We start from the raw sequence: 10203 nt of genomic DNA, 5'->3' as shown, positions 1-10203 counted from the left end.
GAAGGACGTACAGACCTTGAACATACTCCTGAGAATTCAAGAATTGACACGGGAGATTGTGGAATACTATACGTATCTTGGAAGTTGCATTAGCTCTGACAGTAGTGTGACACGAAGTCAACGCACAAATCTCGAAAGCCAGACTTCCGGTTGCCAGCTTCAGGAAGGCAATTCACTGGGTCTCGAAGGACGCGTGTATCAGACTACTGTGCGAGTTGTATGGTTGTGAGGATCGGCCACTTTGGCGGAGGGTCTGAGACATCTCCAGTTCCTTGACCACCGATATCTCAGAACTATGGAGGGAGTGGTTGGAACCAGCGAATTCGGAATGTGATCAGGAGACGGGTTTTCGGCTCTGATTCATCGAAAATACGAATTTAATAGCCAATCTCGTTCCAGTGTCCACCGTATGATGGTTGCCAATGTCGCGTGCAGGACGCGTCGTCATACACATGATACGTTTTTTACTCATTTTGGTCGTTTATTACTGTTGTTGGGTTCCTAATGGAGGAACTTCCCAGGTCAGTCTCGTGATTCTGACTGCGACCACACGGATGTCGACAGGACAAGTCAGAGCAGGCCTAGCAGACAGAACACGAGTGAGTCTGCGTAAGTAGGTCAGTGACACACGCCTGCTACCATGCCAGTGTGCGTCGAGGCAACCTTCATGGTGCGGGGACCGTGACGAGCAGAACAAGTAGAGACCAATGAGCACACAGACGAACTGGGTGAATAAAGGTGAGAATTGTCACGCCGCCCAGTTAGATTTGAAAAATATAGTCTGTGTACCTTGGTGGCTATTCTACTGAAAACGCTGTCTTTTAAGGATTATACTGTGAACGGAGCTGAAATATGACCTCATAGTACCACAGTTCTTCGCACGTAGTTCTCACACTGTCGTCGTGATTAAGCTCAGCACACAATATCTTCAGGCCAACAAATTTCGCGTTGGTTTATACGGCCTGTGGACGCTCTGAGTGTTAACGATCACGTCCCGGTTTTCGAATATCTACCAAATTTCATTTCGTATTTTTTGCAGTAGCCTTACTAACCGTTGATTCTTCAATCGACGGTATGAACTCAGCTGAATAGTTACGAATAGCTCTGCTCGAGAACTGAATCCACGGGCTACAGTTAGATATCCTTCTTTTCTGGGTCTTTAGCTCTATTGCTTCCCATAACCATCTGTTTAGTAGAACCTGGTATCCAACGCGATAATCCTGATATCCAAAATCTGTTCGAGTAGTCTCTACCATCTGAACATCAATGGTCATGATATAGTCTCATGAGCCGTCCATACCATGCCAGCAGGCGCCAAATCGATAGTTTACATGAATGAACGGACTGATTATCCCAACACTGCATCAATGCAAATGATTCCAGGCGAACAGACCAAGTACGGTGGCGGAGTTTTCCACATATCCGACCGAACACATTTCGCACCCATGGTCAGCTTATCACAGAATATGGACACCATGCTGCATAGGGCCGATGGCTAATTATGTAGTCAAACGGAATGTTGGTAGCTCATATTGTAATTTTGGCCGGACAAAAAGGTGCCCAGCTCAGCGAACAAACCAACGGCGAGTTCTCCCTAGACTGTAGCGTTCTGCGTCTTAAACAGGAGAGTTGAATGACGAGAATGCAGACAGTAAACTAGGAGGTGACGATTAATTGAAGAATTGATAAACCCGGATTGGTATGTTAAAACGACTAGCATTAGGAGATTCCCGTTGTTTGGTATAACAAGTTAGCGACAGTGAAATGCGTAACAGCAAGTTAAATCCCCATAAAAGATTCCAGGAACCGCTATATGCATACCACTAAGTGAGGTATGTATGTGGTTTGGTGAGTGGTGTGGTCCAGCTCTTTCTGGTTGGCTTGCTGTAGTATCCACTGTTAGTCGAAATACTCACCCAAAACAAATAGTAAGAGAGGTGGTTGACTAGAGGATTCTGGTGGTTGTCTTGAAGTTTTGAAAACCGATGAGCCTTAGGTGAGTAGAACTACAAACCTGGCACATTTTGATAGGAATAGATCGTAAAACCGCAGTTTCTCAAATTACCAGATAAGAACACCACGCACTACACCGCATACACGACCAAGTGTGCCAAAAATTCAAATTGATACAAATAGATATGAACAATAGAAGCGGCAATTTGTACAGGAAGGGGTTGGGAGAAGAAACGAAGTCACTAGTGACGCCGTTCACGATCGCGTTCTTTATCTCGAATGCGTTTGTGGTCCGGTGAAAGACGGCTATCCCCATGTCTTCCATGCTTTTCACGAGATCGGCTTCGCCTAAAAATGTCAAGGGAACAAGGAATAACCAGCCATCATGAAGCCGATCACCACAAAATGAGAAACAGCAAGCGGGAGCTTCACCAATTAGGAACAAAAAGCACTTGTTTTGAGTAGTGTGACTTCGTAAAAGTGTAAACGTTATATTAAGTACCCAGAAAACTACAGCTGATGAAACACAGAAGAAGCCAGATTTACTGTGATTCCCCTTCACAGGGGAATTTCGAAAGGGGAGCGATTTTCTCTAGTCCCGATTTATTGAGCACAGAATTTTCCATAGAAGGGAGCTTCCGCGTGAGGCAACGCTCGGTCAAAAACCACTATAAGCGAATAGGGCATACTATGGATAGTTAATTTGTTAAAGTCTCCAGGTACGAAAATTGGTCGAAACAAATCGGCCGATGACATACGACAGCAACCCAAATGCGCCATATAGATTACTGAATAGAAGCGTTTATTTTTATCAGGGTCTACTCAACCGGTCACGACAGATCAAGATTAACACTCAAAACCGAGGTGCTTCGTTAATGATGTTCCCTTCGACTGAAGGGACGCGGCGCTACTTCGTGTCAGAGCGAGTTACGCTACTGATAAGCCACTCTTGGTCGAATGGTATAGTGCTCAACTGGTAACCGAAAGATTCGGAGGTTTAAATCTCTCTAGACACGTCAGATGCTATACAACGGGTCCCGCTTTGTCAGCACAAATTGGCTTCACGTACAGAATGAAAGTTCAACTGGAACGCTCACATGCTTTGACTACCTACAAACTGCAAGTAATCTACTCAGACCAGAAAACCCACTAATTGCATCGGCATCCCTTGTGAGTTGTTGAGGAGACAAGTAAAACCGGATCGTGTTTGCAGAACAGTGTAAACGAATGAGGGTAGCCACATATCCTGTCAAAGTCCGACCACAAGCAACGCACCTCACAGAGCACGCCACGAGGGATGAAATCGCGCACAACATCAGATAGACCACCCAATCACTGATCGAAAACAAGTGCAAACAATACCCTTCTCCGCAAGGAACCTGCTCTAGGGAACTGCACACACAATTTGTCACCGGAAAAAATGAAACAGAGTAGAGATCATAGAAACTATGAAACATATGAAACCATTTTGTGGCCGACTGCGTGGTAATCGTTAGGGGTCTCCGGAATTACCCATTTCTGTGTGAATCACGACTGAAAAAAGAAAATGATGTAGGGTCTACTCTAGTATGTTGATTTTCAACATCCTCTGTGACCCAGAGCTTTGAATGACTAGCGATAAGACCCACTGCTATGATGAGGCCTGGTCCTACAAGCAATCTAAGTCCGTCATGATGAAAAGTGATTGTAAAGTTACTAATATTGCATCCATGTAATGAACAGAGTGGGATTATATGAACAGAGAAAACCGGGTATCTATTAAGATAATTTACTTCGACAGTATGCACTAAAATATCGAGAGAAATGTGGGAAGATATGGCTGTAAGAACCGCGTACTTGTCGTACAGTGGTCATAGCTTTCACAGTTCCGTTCACCGGTGATTTGAAAGGCGGCCGTTAGCTACGCACTAGAGGCGGTAGCTAATGTAGTTGATGCGTAAATGCAGGGTTGTCAGTGGACGTTTTATTGGAGAGACTGGGAGGGGAGCTATGCACTGAAGGCAACAGTTCGGATGCACGAGCACCACTGAGGGCGCGGCTGGAGTGTCTGACAATGTCTGTAAGCATCTATGTGTCCAGTCTCGGGGTCCCCATCCAGGAAGACAGCAATGATCAGTGCATCTGGCTTTCATACTCCACCTTCAAGTCATTGTTTGACGTACCGTGGCTCGTTTCCAACCTTTGCGTGGGTAAGCATCTGTCCAGTCTCGGGGTCCCCATCCAGGAAGACAGCAATGATCAGTGCATCTGGCTTTCATACTCCACCTTCAAGTCATTGTTTGACGTACCGTGGCTCGTTTCCAACCTTTGCGTGGTTGTCCAAAAAGACCCCTCCGAAGATATTGGTCGACGGGAGTATGAAGCACCTGGCCAAACCAGCGCAACCTATGAAGTGAGGTCAGTTCACCTATCGTGTGAGAATTATTTCCTGCGAAAACCATCCGACGTAATCGAGCACTACTGATCCAGTGTTCCCACCATGCTTGGGCAATGCTCCGAAGACACCTCCTGTAGACCTTCACACGTCCGCGGCACTTGGCGTACAATGCCTCAAGGAGGGTCAGATATCTATGGAGGATAACCTTGCTTCACAGAAACCCCCAGAATGCCTGACGAAATCAAGAGAAGATTTCGAGTAGAGGAAGGTAACCATTGTTTGTCGCTGGAGGCAGCATCATTGGTCCAGAATCTACTGAAGGGTGAAAATGTTATCATTTTCCAGGACGGAACCCAGCTTGGTTTTTGTGGACCAGTTTATAACTGGGTCCAGTCAACCTTCGCGAGATAGATCAAGAGGGCACCTTCGATACCAAAGCTGCCAGGCTGACATCATGGTGAATTTCACACGGCGTCCACGTCATCCTTTTGAAGATACGAATAATTGTCGACATGCCCCATCCTACCCATGGCAAACAGGAGTGTTTGGTTGAGGCACCTCCGTTCTTGAGCCTTTGACTCGAAAGTCCGACTCACAAAGCAGTGGGATGATTTGGGATTTTGAGTAGCGACCATTCCACTAGCCTTCGACTCAAACGTCTGATCCACGATGGAGCAGGCGGTAGGGTTTCTTTTGGGGAGCAGATGACTCAATAGTCTGACCTGCTCGGCTGCAGGGCACTGGTCTAACCCGAGGGCGCAGGGTGTGAGGGATTACTGTCTCTCTCCTAATGCAGCTGCGCACAGCAGGTGCCCTTTGGGCAGCAACAGACTCTGGTATCAAAAGTATTTCGACCGTATTGAATAAGGCGCCGGCTGTCACGGTCAATCGTTGGGTGCTCGGAGTGTGCGGTGTTCAGGATCGACCTTTTCTAGCTCGTCCATTCTAGGGTGAAGGCAGTATCGTTGCTTCCATGAATATGGACATGCTGGTCATCTGGAGGAAACGCCTTGCTGGCTTCACACTCCTATCGCAGATAACAGTATGAGTTTACCCGAAGATTGCCTTGTAGCACGATTACTCGTACTAAGGGGTCTCGCTGCTCTTAGTCTGAATGATCAAGAATTAAAAAGAATGACGAACGGGACCCCCGTCCATGTCTGTGGTGCACTAAAGACGCACCTTCTAGTAGTGACTACCGAGATGATAACTATGATATACCATCTGGAAGGAGCTGCGGAAACTTCCCTTCAAAGATGAAGTGGCTGTCCTTTACAATAAACATCATTCAGAAGAAGTTGAACCCTTTCTCATTTCGATGTATTAATAAGTTGAATACTGGCACGGAATAAAGCACGATATTCGAGAAACATTAGACTAAAAAATGAGGCGGCCTTTAAGCAGCAGATTCAGTTAAATATCATAAACGAGTGATTCAGTTGAATCTCCCGTGAGAACCAAACTAATATCTAAATGGGTACTTGTCGAGATGATAAACTATTTCATCTTGGACGAGTGAGACCCTGGTCATTCTGGATTACCTATCAATCTGGATTTACCTATCAAACGAAGTAAGGTCAAGACCACAGATAAAACCCCCACGACAGTTGTCCTGCTGCTTTGCGAGGCAAAGCGTTCCTTAGCGAATAGTGAATAGCGGAGCACAGAAGTCACACTGCAAAAACATTCGAGTGCCACGTTTTTTCTCTTCAAATTGTTGTTAGACCAAGGCTTTGAGTGAGTTAAAGTGTAATGCTACAGGAATCATCAGAATTGCTTTTTCTCTCGACGTAATGATGAGATGGCAGCTTCTCACAAAAAAAGCACTGCAGTTCAAAACAAGGAGGACAAGGCAAAAACGAACTTTAAGTGAACCGGTCGACTTATCCCGGGAAAGGACGTGGCATATCCAAGGGACTCAGGGAGTGGTGACTCTTCTAAATGTCAGCTGGAATATTGTTCGATAAACTCGAAGTAGTAAGAACTGTCCCTACACAACTGGCAAGTGGCCAAGCAATCAAAATCTGATGAAGCAACTCTCCAAATTTTAGTACTACCTAACACCATTATAACTTACCGCCTCTCACGTTCTCGTTCATGTTTGCGTTCACGCTCTCGGTCATCACGATCTTTATGGCGCGAGTATTCATAATCTTTCGCCCTCCGATCTCTTGGTTCTCGGCGTTCCGCATGCGGTGACTCCTCACGATGCCGACGTCTGTGGTGGCGTTCTCGATCCTTCGGTCGATCTTCGCGGTCACGATGCCGATCCTTGTCGCGTTCTCTATGTCGATCACGGTCTTCTAGATTCCCGACAGTTGTGTCCATATCTTCTGCATACTGCAAATCCTCCAAGTCTTCATTTAGGAGCGACTGTCGAGGTTCCAAAGCATTAGCCTCTTCCAAAACTGAGCGCTTTTGTAACCGGGGTAAAATCACGTCACACACACGCTCCTCAGTCAGTAGTTTATCGATGAAATCATCCATGTAAATCAAACTGAAATCTAGAAGCAGTCAACAAATAAGAGAAAACCTACTTCCAGCCCTGTCCTGGAATTTCAAGCGACGAAAATCGTTGTACAGAGTCTCCAGATACTTATAGATTTCAACGGATTCGCCAACGAGACGCAAGTAGAACGCCCCCAAAGCCCTGGCATACCTTAAGACAAAACACATCTTGTAGGTTGTACTAATCCTACTTGTACGGCTCTTGCTTTATAAATTCAATAACAATATCCTTGTCGGGTTGGATTTGGAGCATTTTGAGGGCTAAGCAGAGAAACGGAGTGGGTTTTACATTGCCACTGTAAACTCCTCCAACATAGCGCAATTCGACTGCTTTGTCTACCAGCAATTCGGCTTTAAAACACAGGAATATGTGTTCAAGTTATGATTGAATTTACCTGTGAGAGCAAAGCAGTGTTCCTTCCAATACTTCGACTCATAAATGCGACTACGTATAATCTTCTCAACCAAATACTGGGGATTAGTTCCGTGAACTGTGTGAGCGTCTTTGACGGTTCGGTTTGCCATGACGTATAGGGTCTAAAAGGGTTTCTGGAAGGGAAAAGAGAACATCAATTTTAAAAACGCTGTAGACAGGGGATATCTAAGCAATGTTCCCTAAGAGAATGAGTGGTATGGGTGGACCTAAGAAGTTTGTAAAGAGACGAGCTTTCTCAAAAATTTACCGTACAAGAAATGAAGCAGGTCACCTAGTCACGGCATGAAATGAAGTTAGCAGTTTAGACCAGTAGGAGGAAGTTGTTCGTGAATCAACGCATGTACGGTGTTTCGTTTTCTGCCAGCTGACTTTAAGAACATATGGCGTAAATGCAACCAGCGAAAATAGGTATGTGCCGATGGAATAGAATGGATAGTGACAGATAAACTTCACCCAAACCATTGATCAAGTACACAATGCCAATTACGAGACAGACTATGGTTAGGAACCAAAACAAATCGTTCAGCTGTAACAACCTTGTGGTGCCTAGCTGCCATGCTACTCGAAGGAAACACGAGGGCTGGGATACTGCCAGGTTGTCTAAGCCTAGACTGGGGAAGTCGAGAGGCAGAGGTCGGGTTCCAACCACGGACCTTCCGGTTAGTGAATTCGCGTCCTAACCAGTTGAGCCATCTCGCCCCCATGAATCAAAACAGAAACCCTTTGGTTGCAGTGGGAGTGAAGACTCGCGAACATCACCTGAAGTTAAACATACGCACTTCTACTCCAGATTAACTTACCGGATCTCTATCAAGTACAGCGACCTACAAATGTCAACACCATTATTAAACCCGTTTTGGAATAACGAGGACCATAACATGCCACACAAAAGAGGAATAGAACTCCGATCTGAAGCTGCTACCCGGGAGTAGTAGTCAAACTTAATGATAAGAAAAGATAACCGTTCAGCTGTAACTTGCTTTCCGTATCTGTCGACGTATGTTGTGTCCGAGATACGTATACAGGAACCAACTTCGGTCGTGCACTTCCAGCCGCTTAGGATGAGGTCAAATGCTCCACATTTCACTCGTCGGGTATCCAGTGGTCCTGAAGCAATGACCTGTGTTGGGGTTTCACTCTGCGCCAAGTACTTTACTGGACTGGACCCCAGTAAACAGTCACCTTTGCGCTGTGGGGTTGTCTGGCTTATTCAATATCAATGCAGGTCAATGCAACAAAGGTGTTTATTTGTCTTAGACGCATACACTCCAACAGACTGGAAGAACTCAGAGGACCCAAATGGAACATTGACACAAATCCGCAATCTGCAACCAAAATCCAGTATGAGATATCAATCCTGAAGCATGACAAGGCACCTGGCCCGGATGGTGTGCACTTAGTCCTCTTCAAGGGTGGTGAGGTCATGATGAACAGTCTGACAGCCATACTATAGAAGATTTGGAACGAAGACAGAATACCAGCCGAATGGAGCTCTCCAACCGTCATCCCAGTCTTCAAAAGGACGCAAGAGTGTCGTCGGAAAACATCGTGGTATCAGCCTCGCACCCGTCACATCTAAGGCGCTGTCTGGCATTATTTTGCACAGGTTGATCGACTATCGGGAGAAATAGATTCGTGGGAACCAAGCTGGGTTTCGCCCCGGTCGAGGGTGCATCGACCATATTTTTAGCCTGAAGAAAATTCTCGAACATCACCACTCCTTCAAACGTCCCACTTTGGTCGTTCTTCTTGACCTGAAGGCTGTTCTCGACTCTGTTGATCGTTAGAAACTTTGGTGGCCTTTACCGGTCAAAGGTGTCCCTCCCGAATTTATTTCCCTTATTAGGGCAGTGTATGCGAACTCCTGTGAACCAGTCCGCGTGTACGGCAGGCTCTCACCTGAGTTCACCACGTCCACTGGTGTAAGACAAGGCTGCTCTCTCAACTTTCCTCTCTAATTTTGTTGGTGATGTACCGATTGAAATTTCTTCGCCTGTCTCTGAAATCTCGAGAGTCGAAGTGCTCCCGGAACGTTCGCTCACCGACACTGAACATGTGGACACTATTGCTCTCCTCGGTTCAGATCCTTCCTAAATGCAGACGAGATGGCTCAGCGGTTAGAGCACGAATTTACTGAACAGAAGTTCCGTGATTCGAAACCGAACTCCGCCTCTCGACTTCTCCGGTCTAGGCTTGGGCGGCCTGGCAGTATCCCAGGCCTTGTGCTTCCTTCGGGTGGCTTGGCAGCTAGGCACCGAAGGAATGTTACAGCTGAACGAGTATTATTATTACTAAATAACTCTGTCACACGGTTCGGCACGTGCTCTACACCTGCAAAGTGTAGTGTTGCATAGGGATTGGATGAGATTAAACCCAAACCTCATGCCTTGGAGGGAGCCGATCGAGGTAGTAGACAAATTTGTTTATCTGGGCAGTTGTATAAATTACGGTGAAGTCCGCAGATGAGGTTATTTCTCGAAGCTAGAAAACTAGATCAACTTTTCCCAACCTCCGAAACCTAGGGCGCCGAGTGGACGTGAGTCTATCTATCAAGAGCAAAGTTTATACTGCGGGGTAGCGATCCATACTACTTTATGGATCAGAGACGGTTCTACAAGCAGAGAAATTACGAAGGATTTCAATGTTTGACCATCGGTTTTTCCTAAGCATTGGTCGGGTCTGGCTGAAACATTGGATTATTAATGCTGAGGTAGGAGGAACTCTGCTGAGATGAATGAACCATCCATGCTTAATAGGTTACGTTGCGAATGTGGTAATGATAACTGTCCAAATAACTGAAAATTTGCCAAATATCTGATACCCTTTCGGTGCCTAGCTGCCCTGCTGCTCGAAGGAAACATGAAGGCTGGGATACTGCCAGGTTCCCAAAACGTAAACAGGAGAAGTCGAGATAGAAAGGTCGGGTTCG

The 10203-nt window shown here is 46.0% G+C and overlaps 1 protein-coding gene across 1 annotated transcript; it reads right to left on the bottom strand.

Moving 5' to 3' along the window:
• Positions 1-2110: 2110 nt before the first annotated feature.
• On the bottom strand, positions 2111-7375 carry T265_14749 (hypothetical protein; the record flags this gene model as incomplete). Its single annotated transcript, XM_009175060.1, has 5 exons — positions 2111-2301; positions 6408-6834; positions 6868-6989; positions 7030-7189; positions 7234-7375. 5 exons carry the CDS (start codon positions 7361-7363, stop codon positions 2196-2198), a joined length of 945 nt encoding a protein of 314 aa, XP_009173324.1.
• Positions 7376-10203: the final 2828 nt, after the last annotated feature.

The sequence above is a fragment of the Opisthorchis viverrini genome (assembly GCF_000715545.1).
Source record: "Opisthorchis viverrini unplaced genomic scaffold opera_v5_252, whole genome shotgun sequence".
Lineage (NCBI taxonomy): Eukaryota > Metazoa > Platyhelminthes > Trematoda > Opisthorchiida > Opisthorchiidae > Opisthorchis > Opisthorchis viverrini.
This window is presented reverse-complemented; position numbering and strand designations above follow the sequence as displayed.